Genomic DNA, 21,921 nt, shown 5'->3' on the forward strand with positions numbered 1-21,921 from the left:
TGCTATACTGGTCAATGTTCTGTGTATTGTCTAATATTCTTCATTGGCAATATGAAATGAAAATGTTAACCAGGTTCAGGCTGGGAAAGAATTCAAATACTGATTTTCTTTTCAATGAAAAAAGAAGCATTGTTTTTGACAGTCTAAGACAGTGGTTCCCAACCTTTTTTCTTTCCACCCACATACCACCTTAGCCAATCCCTTACTAATCACAGAGCACCAATGGCTTAGAGATTACTTAAAGAAAAAGGTTGAGAACCATTGGTCTAAGAAATCTAAGGAGGAAATTTTATTTTACACACCACTTTCTTTTTACTTCTTAAAAATATCAATCTATAGAAAATGATATGATAGAGAAGATTTGCAGGAGAGGGTCATGACTGCTTTGAACTGTTGGCTGAATGCTGCAAAGGTGAATATTTTCCTTCTCTTTGCCCCTCTCTGTTTACATCCATGTTGATGACATTCATCTGTTTTAAGAATGAAATATACTCACAACTTATATTCTGTCCTTTTAAAGATATCAGCTGGTGGGTGAAAGAAATTACAGTGACTGTGAAATAACTGGGTGGAGTGGCTCTGATCCATTTTGTGAAGGTAAAAAAAAACTTTGTTGCCACTTATTTGTGATGGATCATTACTGTTAGATTAGACAAATGAATAAAACCCAATTGGATGAAAACATGGAAAGGATTGATTGAGAGGGATATGAGCCAATTATGGACAGATGGGACGGGTGTGGGTGGAGCTTTTATATTGGCATGGGCAAGTTGGGTTGAAGGCCTTTTTCCATGCTGCATGGCTCTATGACCTAGAAGTGTAGACATGTTGCTTTCTCAGAGCAAGCCTATGAAAATTAGTTCTTTATGGGGTGGAACAGGATTGCAATCATTTATTGATTGGTCAAATGACTTCGCTCCAGAAATTTTACAGATTTTTCAGTGGAGAATCCCTCTATCTATTAGAAATATGTGATCAACTTCCATGAGAGTTTATTAAAATTTGTATTTACCATTCCATTTTAACTGTGCTTTCCAATTTCCTCTTCAAAATAGTGAAGTGCTCGTGTAGTCGAATCTCCCATTCATAATCTTCTTTGGCTATATTCAGAGGTTAGGCACTTCGTCACTCTGGTCATACCTGTACTTAATTTATTGATTTCTAAATTTGTTTAATCAATTTCACTCGATCATTGTGGCATAGTTAGTGTCGAGGTTAGCTCAACACTGTTACAGTCGTAGCGACCAAGATTTGATGGGGGTTCAGATCTGGTGTTGTCAGTAAGGATGTTTGTACATTCTCCCATATCTGCCTCGGTTTCCATCCACCATTCAAAATGTATCAGGGTTGTTTCATCTTGTATTCATATGTGTTAGTTTTTAGACCACACATGAATAAAGGAAAAAGTTATTTACTTTAAAGTTGATGTAAACAGCATCATGAGGCATGCCATGAGGCTGCAAGCCTCCATTACCAATCTTACATACTGTCTCTTGCTCTGTGTCAGCCCCCTGCTGACAGGCAAATCTCATCAAACAGGAACTATAATCAATGCCTTGCTAGTGGCCATGTAAACATGATCACTATCATTACAAGGGCTGTAGGTAAATTGGAGATAATTGGGTGGCATGAGTTAGTGGGCTAAAATGCTTTTTACTATGCTGTATTTCTAAATTTAATATATAAATTTAAATTAAAAAAAATTAAATCACCTCCTGATCCCTTCCCACTGCCACTGAATCCTCAAGGCTACATTTGATGAGCACTCATTCAACTTGACTTGTACTACTTAAAAATAGAATACTTCTAGAGCACAATATCTGCACTAGAATCCAGATATCTTGGCTGGGCTCTAGTGTCTTTCTGCGGTTTGGGGATTCTGCATGAGTGTAGTGCGCGTCGAAAGAACCAAAGACTTGATGATCCAAACCAAGGCTTTTATTACCTAAAAGACTGGAGCATATCACAAGTTGGTCGACCAGTCCAGAATGACCTGGTCTGGCTAGGACCAATCTTTTAAGACCTGCCAGTAGGTGTGGCTACACTCTCAGCCAATCACAGTCATCCTACACTACCATCTGTACATATGTACATATACACATTGGTGATAGAATCTGTACTATCACAATGACCTCTTGTTTTAGTTATTTTACTGAGTTGTCTTGGTCTATTAGCTATTTTGTTAGTTATTTCTCAGTCAGCATCTGTCTGTGGGAATGTGGCAGAGTACACCAACCATCTAACAGCAGAGCCCACCTTATTTATATTTCATGGAGTCAGAAGTGTAAATTATGCTTCTTCAAACAGATTAGCTATTAAATCAAATACGATTTGCTGGATGTCAATAATATTTCAGATTAAAAAAGCAATCAGTGTTTATATTTGTTCACAATACTTTGTATTCGATGCAAAAATAATTGTAATATTGCTTGTTATACAGTAAAGAGTTGTCCCCCAGTGAAAAATCCTGAAAATGGAAATATCATCGGGCCAGAAATATTTGACTTGGACCAAGACTATCCTTATGGTTCAGTCCTGAAATTTGAATGCAATTCTCCCGCATTGGAAATAAAAGGTGCCACAGAAATTTATTGCTTAGAAAACAGAACATGGAGTAATCCCGTGCCTAAATGCAAAGGTAAGCTTCAGAGTTCACATTGGCATAACATTGAATAAGAAATGTGCTCAATCCTCCTTTCCCATTCCTTAAGATCATTGATGATTCTCTAACATGCCCACTTTCCTATGTCTCTTCACTTTCAACATGGTATGGCTTTTTTTTAATGATGTTCTGCGATCTGAATATTGAAATTTCAGTTATCTCTGTCCTAAATACTGATCTTTTACCCCATTAGTTCTCAATAATCCAGCCATAGGAAACAACCCCTAATTACCTCCCCTTAAATTCTTTTCAGAAAACTCATGTTTTCCATGGATCCATTCCTATAGCTCAGTGGTTAGAGCATTGGCCTTGTAAACCAGGGGTCACAAGTTCATTCCTCCGCTGAGACCTCATTCCAGTGAGGGGTACTGGGCAAAGTGGTGACTCTCTGTCTTTCTTATGGTAGACAAATTTAAGGAATTTTATGTATGTCACATTCCAAATATATTAATTTACTGCTCTGTGGCATTGACATCCAACATTATGAAATGCTTCGAGCGTCAGGTGATAGAATACATCAAAGCACACCTCCCAGAGACACTGGATCCATTTCAATTCATCAATGAAGTAACCATTCCACAGCCTTGTCGCTTCACTCCATCCTGCAGAAAGATGCCTCATATGTCATTGACTTCAGCTCGGCATTTAATATGATCATTTCCCAGAGGCTTGATGGGACTCAACACCCCTCTCTATAATTGGATCTTGGACTTCTTAAATGAAATACCACAGTCTGCCTGGGTCAGTAGATGAATCTCAAACACTGTCTCGCTGATTAATGATGCACCTCAGGGGTGTGTGTTAGCCAATTCCTGTTCACACCATGAACACATGACTGCAGCAACAGATTACACTGCAGCAACTCCAACAGTGTAATCAAGTTTGCAGATTACACATAGTAGTTGGCCTCATTAACAACCATGAGTTGCTCCACAGAGAAGAGGTGGAAAATCTTGTTATATGGTGTGATCGTAAAACATGAGTCTCAATGTGGACAAGATGAAGGAGATGATCGTGGACTTCAAGAGGACCAGAAATGAACACTCCCACAAAACAACAACAGATTTGTAGTAGAGAGAGTGGAAAGCATGAAGTTCCTTGGAGTTCACTTAATTCTTTCTTTTCTTTGGCTTGGCTTCGCGGACGAAGATTTATGGAGGGGGTAAAAAAGTCCACGTCAGCTGCAGGCTCGTTTGTGGCTGACCAGTCCGATGCGGGACAGGCAGACACGATTGCAGCGGTTGCAAGGGAAAATTGGTTGGTTGGGGTTGGGTGTTGGGTTTTTCCTCCTTTGCCTTTTGTCAGTGAGGTGGGCTCTGCGGTCTTCTTCAAAGGAGGCTGCTGCCCGCCAAACTGTGAGGCGCCAAGATGCACGGTTTGAGGCGTTATCAGCCCACTGGCGGTGGTCAATGTGGCAGGCACCAAGAGATTTCTTTAGGCAGTCCTTGTACCTTTTCTTTGGTGCACCTCTGTCACGGTGGCCAGTGGAGAGCTCGCCATATAATACGATCTTGGGAAGGCGATGGTCCTCCATTCTGGAGACGTGACCCATCCAGCGCAGCTGGATCTTCAGCAGCGTGGACTCGATGCTGTCGACCTCTGCCATCTCGAGTACCTCGACGTTAGGGGTGTGAGCGCTCCAATGGATGTTGAGGATGGAGCGGAGACAACGCTGGTGGAAGCGTTCTAGGAGCCGTAGGTGGTGCCGGTAGAGGACCCATGATTCGGAGCCGAACAGGAGTGTGGGTATGACAACGGCTCTGTATACGCTTATCTTTGTGAGGTTTTTCAGTTGGTTGTTTTTCCAGACTCTTTTGTGTAGTCTTCCAAAGGCGCTATTTGCCTTGGCGAGTCTGTTGTCTATCTCATTGTCGATCCTTGCATCTGATGAAATGGTGCAGCCGAGATAGGTAAACTGGTTGACTGTTTTGAGTTTTGTGTGCCCGATGGAGATGTGGGGGGGCTGGTAGTCATGGTGGGGAGCTGGCTGATGGAGGACCTCAGTTTTCTTCAGGCTGACTTCCAGGCCAAATATTTTGGCAGTTTCCGCAAAGCAGGACGTCAAGCGCTGAAGAGCTGGCTCTGAATGGGCAACTAAAGCGGCATCATCTGCAAAGAGTAGTTCACGGACAAGTTTCTCTTGTGTCTTGGTGTGAGCTTGCAGGCGCCTCAGATTGAAGAGACTGCCATCCGTGCGGTACCGGATGTAAACAGCGTCTTCATTGTTGAGGTCTTTCATGGCTTGGTTCAGCATCATGCTGAAGAAGATTGAAAAGAGGGTTGGTGCGAGAACACAGCCTTGCTTCACGCCATTGTTAATGGAGAAGGGTTCAGAGAGCTCATTGCTGTATCTGACCCGACCTTGTTGGTGACTTATCATTGTCACTCAACAACTCCTCACTTGTCAGGAAGATACAACAGAGACTGCAATTCCTGAGAATTGCCCTCCATTATGTCAACCTTATATAGGAGCTCTATTGAGAGCATCCTGGCCATCTGCATCACTGCGTGGTATGGTTGCTGCAGAGAAATGGATCAGAGGTCAATCCACAGGACAATATGAGTGGCAAAGAGAATCACTGGAGTCTCCCTTTCCCTCATTGACATGACCTACCAGGATCATTGTCTGAAGAAGGCATGCAAAATCATTCAGCTGCTCCCATTGGGGAAGAGATACAGGAGTATCAGAACCAGCATCACCAAGCTGAGGAACAGCTTCTTCCCACGGACAGTGAGAAGGCTGAACGACCCAAAGGAACTGCTCAAACTAACCATCCAAGACTCTTATTTGGACAAAACAACATTTATTTATTTATTTTTGTGGATAAAATACTTGTCTCGCATATGTATTATTTGCCTGTATGTGTATTATGTCTGATTATGTGCCTACATGGTTTTGCACCAAGGACCAGGAATACCTGGACAACAAGGATGCATACATCTGAATGCTATTAATTCAGCAGTTAACACCATCATCTCCTCGAAATGAAACTGCAAGCTCCATGACCAGGGACTCAACATCCCACTGCATAATTGGATCCTGGATTTCCTTATCTCCAGACCACAATCAGTGAGGATTTGTAAGAAATATTCTCCACAATCTCCATCAATACCAGAGCATCACAGGCCTGCATTCTTATCCCTTACTCTACTCACTTTACACCAATGACTACAAATTCGCTGATGATGCCACAATAGTACGGGTTGTATGAAAAGGGGGTGATGAGTCAGCATACAGAAGGGAGAATGAAAACCTAGTTGAATGGTGCACCAACAACAACCTCACAAACAATGCCACCAAAACCAAGGAACTGATTATTGATCATGAAGGGAAACCAGAGATGTATGATCCAGAGATTATTGGAGGATCAGAGATGGGGAGGATGAGCAAATTTAAGTATTTAAGAGTCATTATATCAGAGGATCTTTCTTGAACACAACAAACTAATGCATTATGAAGAAAACGTATAACTCCTTTACCCAGGAGTTGGTGGAGGTTCGGTATGACACCAGGAATCCCGCAAATTTCCATAGATGTGTGGTGGATTATGTACTGACCAGCTGCATCATGAACTGGGATGTGGGCACTAATAATCCTGAGCTTAAAGCCCTGCAAAATGTAGTGGATGCAGCTCAGGACATCAGAGGAAAAGCGCTCCCCATCATCCAGAACATCTACATCGAACGCTGTCATTGGAGAGCAGCAGCCATCATCAAGTAACCACACCACACAGCATACACACTGCTCTCACTGCTACCATAACAAAATGTATCAAGTACAAATTTTGGTGGAGATTTTAATTGTACTTACATATATGCCAATAAACTCATCATTATTATCAATGCATTGCAGCCATCCATCAGTTCAGAGGCCCAATTGAGCTTTGCATTATTTTAAACCTTCCGGTATGAAAGAACTTCGTTTGGTTATAATCCAAGATGTTCTGCACAAAAATGAACCTCCTATGATAGGAAAAAGGGGACGGAATCATGAAAAGTGTGTCCAATGACATGCAAAAACCTAATTTAAGATGAGCCTTTCTCCCCATAATTAGCCACCTCTGTGATCACTTGATATTGAATATGCCTAAAACAAAAGATGTTGTGCCGACCCACTTACCGACAAGCGAACCGGATACCAAAATGGTGAATGCACTTTTACAAGTGTGGCAAAACAGCCTGCACAAGGAACAGGTTTTTGTCCTATCTAAATGATGCCACATCCAGCTCAACTGATGGGAACAGAAGTGTATAAAAGTGCAGAGTAAAGGCTTGAAAAAAATCAGTCTTGAACTAAGCTCTGCAACATGTACACCGCTTCCTTTCATTGCTCAGTGAGTAGCACTTCGCTACAATGTGATCAAATTTTAGTTCTTTGACTTTCTCAGTGAATAAACTAATCTGAGATTTTTTTATATTTTAAACTTCTTTTATTTTCAACATTGTTTCGACTTCTCAAAACTGGCAGTAGGAAATAAGAGAGGATATTTGTTTAAGGTGAATGGAGGAAAGTTCAGTGGAGATGTCAGAGGTATATTTTTTTACACAGAGGGCATGTCATGGGTGGTGGTATGACACCACCCATGACATTTAAAGGATTCTATGATTGGCATATTCTTTGGCTTGGCTTCGCGGATGAAGATTTATGGAGGGGGTAAAAGTCCACGTCAGCTGCAGGCTCGTTTGTGGCTGACAAGTCCGATGCGGGACAGGCAGACACGGTTGCAGCGGCTGCAGGGGAAAATTGGTTGGTTGGGGTTGGGTGTTGGGTTTTTCCTCCTTTGCCTTTTGTCAGTGAGATGGGCTCTGCGGTCTTCTTCAAAGGAGGTTGCTGCCTGCCAAACTGTGAGGCGCCAAGATGCACGGTTTGAGGCGATATCAGCCCACTGGCGGTGGTCAATGTGGCAGGCATCAAGAGATTTCTTAAGGCAGTCCTTGTACCTTTTCTTTGGTGCACCTCTGTCACGGTGGCCAGTGGAGAGCTCGCCATATAACACGATCTTGGGAAGGCGATAGTCCTCCATTCTGGAGACGTGACCCACCCAGCGCAGCTGGATCTTCAGCAGCGTGGACTCGATGCTGTCGACCTCTGCCATCTCGAGTACTTCGACGTTAGGGATGAAAGCGCTCCAATGGATGTTGAGGATGGAGCGGAGACAACGCTGGTGGAAGCGTTCTAGGAGCCGTAGGTGATGCCGGTAGAGGACCCATGATTCGGAGCCGAACAGGAGTGTGGGTATGACAACGGCTCTGTATACGCTTATCTTTGTGAGGTTTTTCAGTTGGTTGTTTTTTCAGACTCTTTTGTGTAGTCTCCCAAAGGCGCTATTTGCCTTGGCGAGTCTGTTGTCTATCTCATTGTCGATCCTTGCATCTGATGAAATGGTGCAGCCGAGATAGGTAAACTGGTTGACCGTTTTGAGTTTTGTGTGCCCGATGGAGATGTGGGGGGGCTGGTAGTCATGGTGGGGAGCTGGCTGATGGAGGACCTCAGTTTTCTTCAGGCTGACTTCCAGGCCAAACATTTTGGCAGTTTCCGCAAAGCCGGACGTCAAGCGCTGAAGAGCTGGCTCTGAATGGGCAACTAAAGCGGCATTGTCTGCAAAGAGTAGTTCACGGACAAGTTTCTCTTGTGTCTTGGTGTGAGCTTGCAGGTGCCTCAGATTGAAGAGACTGCCATCCGTGCGGTACCGGATGTAAACAGCGTCTTCACTGTTGAGGTCTTTCATGGCTTGGTATAGATGTGAGAAAAAAGTAGAGGGTTATATGTGTGAAGTAAAGATACTGAGATTGCTGTGGAGAATTTTTCAGAGATCAACACAATATCATGGGCTGAAAGGCTTATACTGTGCTGTAATCTAAAATCCATCACAATCTTTGAAATAAGAAAATGTGATCATCTGCTCCTCTCCACACACCTTCCCCTATCCCCCCACACCAACCTTTGAAATACAGTTCTATTTTGTTTGTTTTTTAAAGAGTTTCCAATGAAAGATAGAAGAAAACTGTTTTTATGATTTTCTATTTTAGAATTGGAATGCAAGAAACCCAGAATAAGCAATGGGATTGTGAAAACAGATGGTGAAGTTTTTCGGTATCTCAATGAAATACAATATCAGTGCAATCGCAATCATAAACCTATCGGTCTTCAGTCATCTACATGTGGCCAATTTGGATGGAGTCCACAACCATTCTGTACAGGTAAGCAGATTAGTTTATTTAATTGCATGCTTATGTCAAATATTACACTTGACATAAGACACTCTTTCTTGGACTGTGGGATACATCTGGCTGAGTGCAACACAAGCCTGGCTGGTATTAATTAATGAGAAGTCATTGAACTGTTCAAAGTCTGAAATAAAACTCAATTCTTAATCCCTACCTAGATACAGTAATAACCCTAGCTCCCTTCATCATCCCATAGTCTATCCTATGAAGCTTTACAATGCAAGTGAAACTAAGTGGTTTTCTTATTTTCATTGTCAGTGTTCCCTTAACAACGACCAATGAGCTACTGCTGTTAGCAGAGAGTTTTAACCTTCCATTTTCAATTGAATATTAAGAGAGTGAGAAGTGAACCACTAGCAGCTTGCGGTGTATTGGGTGGCTTCAGTCAGCAAATTACAGGCGGCACTCATAATCCATGGAGGTTTCTTCTTCTCCAAAAGCTTGGTAGAGGACCAAGTGCAACCAAAGGCTTCAAATGGCACAGCTGCTCATACCTGATGAGGGTGCTAGAAGGCAATGATTGGAGAGGGGCCTCAATTCAAGATAGAAAGATAAGCCAGGAAGTGATGAGTGAGTTAGGGGTGGGGAGAATTTTGAGAGAGGGAAAGGGTTGAGTGGGGCAGGGAGGAGAGGGAGTTAGGGAGGAGAGGGTGTCAGGGGTTGGTAAAGCAGAACAGAAAGTGGAGGAATGGAAACACATAAAAGTAGATATAACAAATTGGGTTGCAAAGAAAAGTGGGTTTGTTGGGTAGAAATGGAGATTGGAAGAATTGTGAGGGAGTTGGAAGAGAGTGGATTTGTTGGCAAGAAAATAAGATTGAGTAAATGAGTGGATATTATTCAGTGAGGGTATTTGCAAGGGAGGGAGAGAGGGAGGAAAGTGATTCTGATATGGGATTGGAAAATAATATAAAAACAAAAAGCAGAGCTTCTGTAGAACTTTCAAAGTGTGAGACTTCTGGAAAGAGATTTAATTAATTAAATTGGGAGACAAGAAAATGGCAGCAAATTTAAAGCAGCACTTTACATTGGCCTTCACAGTGGGGGAACTACAAAGCTTTCAAACATCATTAGCTGGTATTGAAAATTTTAAGAGCAAATCTGGGGAACTGCACCATGCTCTGTATTTACTCTCTTGCAGAGAAGCAGATCAGACACTGCAAACAAACAATGTATATATTGTTAGGTCTGCTTTGTTCATGAATGAGTGAGTCAGACACCAGACTGAGTCGAAATCAAGGTTCTTTGTTCTTTATTACCGGATTGTAACACTTGCAACTAACAGTGTTAGTTGGAGAAGGCGCATTCTGCCGTTATCAGCAAGTGGTGTTTTTTTTATACCTCAGGATACGTACTTAGTAAATTATCATACCATTACATTATCCAATGAATAAACTGTTGCTATCCTTCTCTGTTAATCTGCTGCACATCATTCTTGTTAGTGCAAAGCTTATCTTGAGTGTACAAGGTCACATCTGCATTCTGTTACTCCTTAGTACTGGGTGACTCCTTCTCCGGTCCCATTTCATGATGTTTTTACCTTACAATATTCATAATATATGATGTGCAGGTGGGAGATTGCCTAAGGGCAGTTAAATTTATTTAATCTTTGCAGAAATTCACATAACTCACAAAGTAACTTCTACTGCACAATAGATCTGCATGTTGCACTCTCCTGCATTCTGGATAGGTGTCAAGTGCAATCAACTTAAATTGTTGAATTCTGAGAAATAATGCAAGATCAGTAAATATGGACTCAAATCTAGCCCTCAATGTCATGCCAGAGATTCTAATTTAGTGTACTTGCATCACTTCCTGGAAACTGAACACAGAGAGTGTTTGCTATCTGTGCATCTGTCCTGTCCTGCCTTGTGATTGCCAATGCAACAAACTTCAGTTTAAAGGTTTACCATTGTATCACTTGTAAAATTTTCCCAGTTCAAGTCAAACACTTGTTTTTCAGCAATAACATGTACAATAACAACAATAGAAAATGGTCGATTTGAAGCCAGCAGAATGATATTTGCCTATCAGGAAACAGTGAAATATACTTGTGATGAAAATTACAGAGCTTCAGGATCAAACATTGTTCAGTGTGAAGCAGAAGGATGGGTGCCAGCTCCATATTGTGCAGGTAATTGATTTTAGTTTCTTAATATATTGCTAATGGTGGAAATAAACAAATGTTGTTTGGTTTATTTTGCAAAGGAAGATGGTTGTGTCAGTTGGAGTTCCTCAGTGACATGTTCAAGGTCCAAACATCTTAAGCTGCTTTACCACCAACCTTTTTCATTCGTAAGGTCACAAGTAGGAATGTTAGCTGATGATTGCACAATGTTTGGCACCATTCACCACTCCTCTGGTAATAAAGCAATCCACTAAAGCAAAAAGCTAAATCAAAGACAATATCCAGACAAGGGCTAAGAGGTGGCAAGTGACATTCCAGCCACACAAGTGCAGGTATTGACAATATCCAAAAGAGAAAATATAGATATAATCGCTCTAACATTCAATCGCATTGGCGTAACTAAATACCACAGATCTATATACTGGGGTTATCATTGATGAGAAACTGACCTGAGTAGCCAATATACACAATGGGGCTGCACTGACTAACTCCTCAAATCCCATCCAACATCTAAAGGGCATGGCAAGTTTGAATGGCCAAATGGCCTACTTTTGCTCTTATTATGTGGTTATATTCTTAGGTATAGAGTAAATGGCAGGATTGACATTTAGAGGGAAATTGGTGTGCAAACCCAGAGCTCCCAAATGTGACAATGCATGTGCATTGAATGGGAGAAAGCATATGCTTCTCCATGGATTGTCACCTTGTCATGGTGGAGAAGCTTGTGGTCTTAATTATCTCGAGAGTGATGCCGTCTAGAGGTATGTTCCTGGTAGGAACACCCATGGTGGTAAATTCCAGGGTGAGGTCCCTAACAAAGAACAATCCTACCAAGACTTTAATGGTGGAACAAGCAAATTAAGTTACTTCAACATTAACAGCTATGAAGGCGGGAAAAGGCGGCAACAAATCCATCAGCTCCAATCATCATCATTTTCAAGCCATTGGAATTAGTTGATTAATTTGTGAAGTATTGTGTGCTTCTTGGAGTGCAACATCAAATACCTGTTAAAGCCAAACATGTGCAGGCATCTTCGCTCTGTAGGCCATTTCCTCAAGCCTTTCAGTAATTGGGAGAAGGGTAACGAGAGCAGGAAATGTGATGGCTGGAAGCTCCAAGCAAAGAACTGGAATGGAAGAGGTGAAAACTTGATTCAGTCACCCAACATTTGGACTGAAGTGAGGAAAAAATTTTGGCAACAGTATTCACATTTGAGCAGTCCTATTTCAGATCCCCTCTGCTCACACTGAACTCAGAGGGAGCTAGAAAAGGTGCCATAAAAATAGTCTGCTTCATGCCATGTCCAGAGGGATCATCATCATGTGGTTGAAAAACATTGAAAAGTGAAACTATGAAATTTGGAACCTGGAATATATGAACACTGATAGATAACCCAAACTCAGACCAACCAGAGAGGAGAACTGTCTTTGTTGCCTGGGAACTCAAAAATTCAACTTTGACATCATTCCTCTGAGTGAGACTTGTAGAGCTGGAGAAGGGCAACTAAAGGAAGACAAAGATCAATATATCTTCTTCTGGAAAGGTCTTGATCCAGAACATCTGAGAATCTATGGAGAAGGTTTTACCATCTGTAATAGCTTACTTCAGAAGCTTTCATAGCAACCATTGGGAATTAATGAGTGGCTCATGACTCTGCGAATCCAGTTCATCAAGAACCAACATGCCACCATCATCAGCGCCTATGCTCCAACTCTGGCAGTCTCCTGGCAGCATCCACACACCAAACATTGGCACCTCATTGACTACATCATGGACTACATCATCGTACAATCTTGGGACCAACGAGATGTACTGTTAACAAGAACTGTTACTGGTGCCATTAAGAACTGGACATACTATCATCTTATATCATGCACCATGAGAATTAAGATTTGGCCCAAAAGGAAACATCAAAATCAGAACACTATAAAGAAATTCAATGTTAATATCTGTCAAGACATCAACCATGTACAGAAGTTCCAACAATATCTCCGAGCACAACTGCCTCAACAAATCCCACCATCTGTAGAGAACAATGAAAATTGAAGAATGTTATCATCACCTCCTGTGTCGAACAATCGGGTTCAGGACAGAAAAAGAACCATCAGGATTAGTCGATGATAATGACAAACTTCTCCACAACTCACCAACAAAAAGAGAAAGACTTTCATCATCTTAAAAAATGACCAACAATCAGCTACCAAACAGAAATTTTATTGCGAATGCAAGGCTGCTGTCCAGAAGAGCACCCGAAGTCTGAAAAAATCAATGGTGGAGGAAGAAAGCTCAGGAAATCCAACAATTAGCAGATGCAAATGACACTCAAGGCTTTTTTTAACACAGTTAAAGTTATTTTTGGCCCATCTACTCATGGTCAAGCCTCTCAAAGGCAAAGATGGTTCAACCAAGCTGAAGAACAATGCTGACATCAATTGTCGATGGAGGGAGCGCTTTGAAGTTCTTCCAAATAAAAACATCTCATTTGACAAGAATGTGATAAACATTCCTAAACAGCCCAGTGATGATTCCCTTAGCAAAATGCCAACACTTGAAGAAGTCAAGGGAGCCATCAAAACCTTAGGAAACGATAAAGCTGCTGGTCTCGATGGAATACCAGATGAGGTCTACAAAATTGGAGGTAACCTGCTTCATTACCAATTGCATCAACTTCTCATCAAGATCTGGATAAAGGAAGATAAACCAGCAGACTTTAGAGACTCAGCAATCATTACCATCTACACAAGGAAAGGCGATCGATCTGAATGTGGAAACTTTTGTGGAATTTTTTCATTCTTACCTGCATCATGAATAACCAGATCAAGCCTTTAGCCAAGAAGATCCTTCTGGGAGCACAAGCTGGTTTTAGACCATCACGTGGAGCAATTGACATAATCTTCGCAATATGACAACTGCAAGAAAAATGTCATGAACAACTTCAACCTTTGTATATGACATCCATCGACCTTTGACTCGGTATCAAGGGACCTCCTATGAGATGTCCATGTCCTTTGGAGGTCATGAAAAGTACATTCAAATTCTGAGACTCCTCCACAATGGCATGTTTGTCACAGTGGTCAGCAATAGTAGCAGTGAGCTTTTCAAGTCAAGTCTGGAGTAAAACAGGGATGTGATTGCCCAACTTTGTTCACCATCTTTATTGCAGCAAACATCCACATTATCAAGGGTGATCTACCCCAGGAATTGAAATTCTCTGCAGAACTGATGGCAGACTTTTCAATCTTGCCCATCTCAAGTAAAAAGAAACCCAAGATATCCACAAGTTCCCTCAATGAGTTCCAATACACAGATGATAACAGTGTTGCAGCTCTCTTCAAGTACCACCTACAACAGATTCTGACTGCATTTGACTGCATACATGAAATTTGGACTTACTGTTAATTCCAAGAAGACTCTAATCACCTACCAATCATCACCAACTGAGACAAATAGGATAGAACTTGGAAAAACAACCCTGGAAAATATGGACTTTCATGAAATTCACCTCTTTTCCAAAGTTGACCTTAATGACAAGATCCAACATTGTCTTAAATGTGCTGGAACAGATTTTGGACATCTCCGAATAAGAGTCTTTTACGATCATGACATTTGAAAGGACACCAAAATGTTACTGTACAAACCAGTGGTGATCTCAATGCATTGAAAACCTGGACATCATACTGACGACACTTGAAGGCACTTGAAAAATTCCATCAACACTTTCTTTGAAATATCTTAAATATTAGTGGGAAGATAGATGAAGTAATGTCAGTGTGCTAAATGAAGCAAAAACAACAAGCATCGAAGCCTACATCATTAAGAATCAACTAAGATGGAGTGGTCAAGTTGTTCAGATGGAAGACGAATGTCTGCCAAAACAAATCTTCTTCTCTGAAGTAAAAGAAGGCAAACATGAAAAGAGGTGGACAACAGAAGGGATTCAAAGACATGAAGTGGGGTCGTGCCACATAATGATGTGGGATTAGAGTGTAAATCCCTAATCTCCTCAATAAAGTTGAAAAAAAGTAACCAAAATGGTTTTAAAAGTTACAGAAAATAGAAGAAAGAAGAGTTTAAAGATATATAGAACAGATCAACATGCCACCAAAGAAAGACAAAGCTGCTACAGTGACACAAGAAACTGAACAGGAAAAAAGAGGAAGATAAAGAGAGGCCTAACTTGAGAAAGGATCCTGGAGCTATCCGGAAGGTAATATCCAAGGCCAGAAGCCAGGGAGACCTTGGACACTGATATGCAGGGTCTCCCCCGACAATGGCCAACTACAACTGGAGAAGAAATGACTCTGCTTGTGCGCAACTCCTTGTGCATGCACAGAATACATTAAAAAACTGAGGCAATTTAAAAAAAAAAGATTCCTGAAACCTCCAGCTCCAGTGAACAAGCAGAATACTTGGAAGAACAAGGAAGACATCCAGAACAAGGAATTTTGAAGAAAAAAAAAGGAAACAATTACAAATATTTCTATGTATGCAGCTGAAATTAATACATATATTGGAAACTTTTCAGCAGTCTATGGTGACAATGGCAGATGAAGTAAAAAATAATGAAGAGAAAATTGAGGGATTAATGCCAAGGGTGGACATGAGATTTGAAGTGGTGGATGGAAAAATTAAGGTAACAAGTTTAAGATTCAAGGCATTAAAGAACAGATGAAGAAAATACAAGTTGAATCTGCTGGAAAGAATGATCAATTAAAGCAAAAAGTAGACATTTTGGAAAATTTTAATAGAAGAAACAACATCAAGATTGTTGGACTTAAAGAAGGTGATGAGAGTCAAGACATAAAAAAGTTTTGGCAACGTTGGAGACCAGAATCTTTGGGACAGGCTGAATTCGAAGGTGAGACCTGGAAATTGAGATAGCCCATCGAGCACTGAGACTAAAGCCACAATCTGATCAAAGGTCTCATCCAGTACTTGTTAAATTCCTTAGTATGAAGCGAGAGAGAAGATATTGGAGTTGGCAGCAAAGCAAGGTAAAGAACGACAATCATCTCTGATTTATAATGAATATAAGGTTTTCTTCTATCCAGACATACGTTTTGAATTGTTGATAAAGAGGAAAGAGTTTAATCCAGTTTAAAAATGTCTTGTGGAAGAAAGGCTATGCCTTTGTCTTGAGGCATCCAGCTGTATTGAAAATTTTTGTCGCAGATGGGAGAAATAGAGTTTTTACCGAGCCTTATGAGGAAAAGGAATATGCTGATTCATTGCCTAGAAGGGAAAAACAGGTGGATGCTGATACTTGAACAGTTTATATGATAGAAGAGGCTTTGTTGTAACTGAAAAAGTTAAGTTTAAATGGGGAGGAAAGTTTAACCTAGAGGTGATCTATATGTATTTTAAAAGAACTATGAAAGAAGTAGATTTGTTGATAAGAATATAACAGGGGATTATATGGTACATTGAGTGAGTTAGTGGGAAATATGAAACTGAACACTGCAAAGTCGTGTGTGCTCATGTGATTATAATCACATCCCGCATAGATCAGGGGAATAGAGATGGAAATAACCATGCGCCTCTGGGAGGTATTTCTTATCTTTCCTTTCCTTCTTTTCTTTTTCTTTTTTAAACCTGAATCAATTAAGTATATTGTAACATATATTATTAATACAGTGGAAGTGAGAGAAGTGGTGGATAGTGAGGAAGGTTTTCTTGGATTACAGAAGGATTTGGTTTGTTTGGAAAAGTAGGCTGAAAGATGGCAAATGGAAGTTAATGGAGACAAGTGCAAAGTACTGCATTTCAGAAAAAATTAACCAAATTAGGACATATGCAGTTAAGGGGAGGGCATTAAGGAATTCAGAGGAGCAAAGGGATCTTGGAGTTATGGTACAGAGTTCCTTGAAGGTGGATTCCCATGTAGACAGGGTGGTTAAGAAGGCATATGGTATACTGGCCTTCATAAATCATAGCATAGGAGCTGGGAAGTGATGCTGTGATTGTTTAAGGCATTGGTGAGGCCAGGTTTGGAGTATTGTGTTAAGTTTTGGTCTCCAAATTATAGGAAGGATATAGCTAAAGTGGAGAGGGTGCAAAGAAGATTTACAAAGGTGTTGCCTGGCTTACAACATCTAGAGTACAGAGAAAGATTAAGGAGACTGGGACTTTATTCATTGGAACATAGACGGTTAAGAGGGGATTTGATCGAGGTATTTAAAGTTATGAAGGGAATAGATAGACTAGATGTGAGTAGACTCTTTCCCTAAGGGCAGGGGAGGTTGGAACAATAAGTTAAAGGTAAGGGGCAAAACTTTAGGAGAAATGTTAGAGGATGTCAGAGAGTGGTGGCAGAATGGAATGATTTTCCAGAGGAGATAGTTGCATCAGGGTCCTTTCTGTCATTTAAGAGAAGGTTGGATGTGTACATGGATATGAGTGGGTTGGAGGGTTATGGGCAGTGGGAGGGGGGAACTAGTGGAGTTGTTCAAGTGAACCGGCGCAGACTCAAAGGGCTAATATGGCCTGTTTCCACACTGTAAACTGATATATGGTTATATGGTTAAGTGGGAGAGGGATGTAGGATGGACAGAGGATTTAATATTGGTACCTAAATGGCAGTAAAATTTAATTTTATTCATATTAATATTAATGGAATTTAGAACCCAATGAATGGAAAAGATATTAGGCTATATGAAAAAGATTAAGGTAGGTAGAGCTTTTTTGCAGGAAACTCATTTGACTGAGATAGAGCATGGTAAGTTAAAAAGAGATTGGGTTGGAATGGTATTGTCTTCTTTATTTAATTCTAAGACCATAGGAGTAGCTATATTAATTAATAAAAATTTACCAATTAAAATATTGGATATAACTATAGATAAAGCAGGAAGATTTGTAATGATTGTCAAATTTACTCAGAATATTGAACATTAATGAAAGTATATGCTCCGAATATGGATGATGGGAAATTTGTACCATTTATTTTTATGCAATTATTGAATTCTCAGGGGGAAATAATAATCTTACTTTTGACTCAAAATTAGATAGATCTGGTGGAACTATTGTTAAAAATAAAGTAGTTAAACAGTAATAAATTTTATGAAGGAGATAAGGCTTATGATAGTTGGAGGATTTATCCTAATGATAGAGATTACTTGTTTTATTCTTTTAGACACAAGACATATTTGTGTATGTGTATACATATGTTCTTTATCTCCACACAATTGCAAGCCAGAGTTCAAAAGATTGAATATCAAATAAGAATATTATCAGACCATTTACCTTTAGTTATGTCAATTACATTGGAAGAAGAACAAAATGTAGGTTATAGATGGAGATTTAATCTGGCATTTTTAAAGAGGGAAGATTTTGTGAATTTATGAGACAGTACATAAATTTTTTTTCTCGACACTAACAAATAAACAAATAAATTTATTATATAGGATTCTATAAAAGCTTAAATAAGAGGACAAATAAAAGTTATACATCAAAAATAAAGAAAGAGTATATGAGAGAGGTTGATCAATTGTGTTTAAAAAAAGAATTGCATGTTCAGAAAAATGATGAGAAAAGAAGATTATTGGAATGAAAAATTGAAACTTAATCTTTTAAAGTAGAAAGAGATATAAGACATACACAACAGAAATATTTTGAATTGGGGATAGAGTGCCTAAAGTTTTAGCATGGCAATTAAAAACAGAACAACTATCAAGAACAATTATTGCCACAAAAAGGGAATCTGGTCAAATTACCTATAAAATGCAGGAAATTAATGATGATTTTAGGAATTTTTATAAAAAATTATATCAATCTAATTCTTAGAAAACTGGTGGAAAATAAATGAATATCTGTCACAAATTATATTACCTGAGTTAAATATGGAGTAAAAAATGGAATTCTCAAAGTCTTTTATGAATGTTGAAGTATATGACACTTTAATGTCTTTATCAAATAACAAGGCACCAGGAGAGGACAGTTTTTCACCAGAGTTTTATAAAGAATTCAAAGAGTTATTGATTCCTGTTTTTATGGGATTATTTGGATCGAATGGAAGATTCTAATGATTTACCAGAATCATTTAAAACAGTTTTAATAACTTATTTCAAAAAAGGAATGACTCTCTGTAACCATCTTCTTTTAGACCAATATCATTATTAAATACAGATTATAAAATTGTATCCAAATTACTAGCTAATAGGTTAGCTAAATATTTACCCAAATTAATAAATATGGATCAAATTGGCTTTATTAAAAATTTTAAAAAGTCAGTTTGCTAAGTGTAGCCCAGAAAGAAAAGATACCAGCAGTTGTGGTGGCTTTAGATGTGGAGAAAGTGTTTGATAGATTAGAAAGGGGCTATTTGTTTAAGTGTTAAACACTTTCAGAATTCCAAATACTTTTATAAATTGGATAAGAGCTTTGTACAATCACCCCAAAGTGAAGGTGGTCATGAATAGACAAATATCAAAGTAATAAGAAAAGTTTTCAGATACAAGATAAAGAACATAAAAAATTAGTTTATTTGCAAATGATGTTATACTATATCTTACAAAACCAGAAATACCATTAAAGGAATTAAATGTCTGATTGGACAGAATATGGTTTAATATCAGGTTACAAAGTTAATGAAGGAAAAAGTGAGGTGATGCCTATGAATGATGGGGACCATTCTCAATGTAAGCAGGGGACAAAGTTTAAATGGCAAAAGGAAGCAATTAAATATTTAGGAATTAATATTGACAGGAATTTAAATAACTTATTTAAATTGAATTATTTGCCATTATTGAAAAAAATGAGAGAGGATTTAAAAAGAAGGAAAGATTAACCAATAAATTTAATAGGAAGGATCAATCATGAAAAGATGGATATAATATTTGTTTCAATCATTACCAATTTTTTTTTACCAACAATGGTTTTTCAAGAAATAAATAAAAATGTAAGAAAATTTATTTGGCTAGATAAAATGCCAAGGAAAGCTTTGGAGAAACTGATTTGGAAATTTGATCAGAGAGGACAAAGATTGGTGAGTTTTAAACATTATTATAAAGCAGCACAGATTTTTGTTATCCTGTTATCAAAATGGGGTAAAAACAGCATGGGTAGTACAGATTGAAATGAGTAAAATAGGAGAAATAGATTCATAACATATTTTATACAAATGACATGAAGAACTTTTGAAAGAAAGAATAGATATACTAATTATAAAACATTTGCTTAAGATATATAACCATATAACCATTTACAGTAGGAATGGAATCCTACTGTATAAAGAATAAAGAATTATCAAATAGCCAAAATGATATTAAAGCAGAACCCACATTCCTTTCACATTAAATATTCCTTTTTTTGAATATCTGGCATAATCATGTGATTAAAAAGGATAAAAGATTGTTTTTTTTAGGTTCCTTTATTTGACTTTTGAGCAACTGAATGAGAAATATATATCAATTAATAATATTTTTCATATTTTCAGCTCAAATCATATTTATAAATGAAGCTAAATGAGAATTTTAGACTTCTGGAATATAGCCAATATGAATATTTAATAACTAATACATTTGTAAAGAAATTTATTACTAATATATATAGAAAATTACAAGACACAATGCAAAAAAAAGGATTTATGTAAGTCAAAACAAAAGTGGGAAAAGGATTTAAACATACAAATTCAAGATGCGGTATGGTCAAGAATGTGTCAAGAGATTGTAACTATGCAATTAATGTTAGATATTAAATGGTACAATATAATTTTTTGCACCAGCTATACTATACTCCATATAAATTACATAGACTTGATTTAAATTGCTCTGACAAGTGTTTCAGATGTAACAAGGAAATAGTTAATTTACTGCATGCAGTTTGGTTGTGTGAAAAAGTTGGAAAGTTTTGGGAAGACTTGTGTGTATTATTGGGACGAATTAGGAGGATATGAATACCAAAAGATCCCAGAATATTTTTGTTAGGTAAATTTTATGAAACAGATACTAAACTGAAGTTAGACCAGCATCAACGAAAGTTTGTAGGAATAGCAGTGGCTAAGAAGTGTATGGCGGTAATGTGGAAGTCGGACAATATTGTAGGTTTGGATAGATGGCATGTGGAAATACAAAATTATAAACCATGAGAAAAGAATTACTTATAATTTAAGGAACCGACCAGAAAAATTTTATAGGATTTGGAAATCATATATGGATTTTGTTGATAAAAGTCCATCCGTATCATTCACTGCACTTGGTGCTCCCCAATTAATATGTTCAAGATAGAATTAATATGTTAGAAAATATAAATATTCATTGTTGTAAAATTATTCAGGTGTTTTTCTCTTTCTCTCTTTTCTTTCTTCTTTCATCTGGGGGAGGGGGAGGAATGGGGATAAATATTAAACTATATATCATTTTGCATCATTTTTATTATAATGTATTATTCAAGATGTAGAAACATATGCTTGTAATTTGAAGCAAATGGAAAAATAAAATTAAAAAAAAAAGATACACAACTAAAAAAAAAATCTAACATGAAGAAATGTAACATCGACATCAAAAATTGGGAATCCAAAGCCAAGGACAGCAAATTCTGATAAACCATCATCCGAGAAGGAACAGCAACTTTCAAAGCCAGAACTAGAAGAAAATAGAAGTAAATAGAAAGAGAGGCAGCAACAACCAAAGCCTGATCTGCCATCTGGATGCAGAAGATCTTCCAAAGCCAAGATTGGACTTGTAAGCCAATTGAGAGCCCATAAATAGATCAACAGAACAAAGTCCACCATCCTCAACCTCAACGGATAGCCACGACAAGAAAGCATATGCCATATTTGTTTCATCAGTTTGGGTGTTGAGTATAAAAGCCAGGAACTCATGTTGCAGTTATCTAAAGCTTAGGTTCTATTTAGTTTTGTGTGCAGTATTCAATTACATTGAATTGTTTGCTTTGTGTACCAAAATA

General features: G+C 38.6%; 1 protein-coding gene across 3 annotated transcripts in view; it reads left to right on the forward strand.

The window, feature by feature from the left end:
- LOC138763549 (complement factor H-like) overlaps positions 1-21,921 on the forward strand; it is a 613,078-nt gene that overhangs the window by 36,186 nt on the left and 554,971 nt on the right. For all 3 annotated transcript variants that reach the window (XM_069937874.1, XM_069937875.1, XM_069937873.1), the window contains exons 4-7: positions 521-597; positions 2,441-2,638; positions 8,693-8,863; positions 10,854-11,024. In XM_069937874.1, the coding sequence (XP_069793975.1) occupies positions 521-597; positions 2,441-2,638; positions 8,693-8,863; positions 10,854-11,024 (617 nt within the window). The remainder of the gene's footprint in view (positions 1-520; positions 598-2,440; positions 2,639-8,692; positions 8,864-10,853; positions 11,025-21,921) is intronic.

This window comes from Narcine bancroftii, chromosome 5 (assembly GCF_036971445.1).
Source record: "Narcine bancroftii isolate sNarBan1 chromosome 5, sNarBan1.hap1, whole genome shotgun sequence".
Classification (NCBI taxonomy): domain Eukaryota; kingdom Metazoa; phylum Chordata; class Chondrichthyes; order Torpediniformes; family Narcinidae; genus Narcine; species Narcine bancroftii.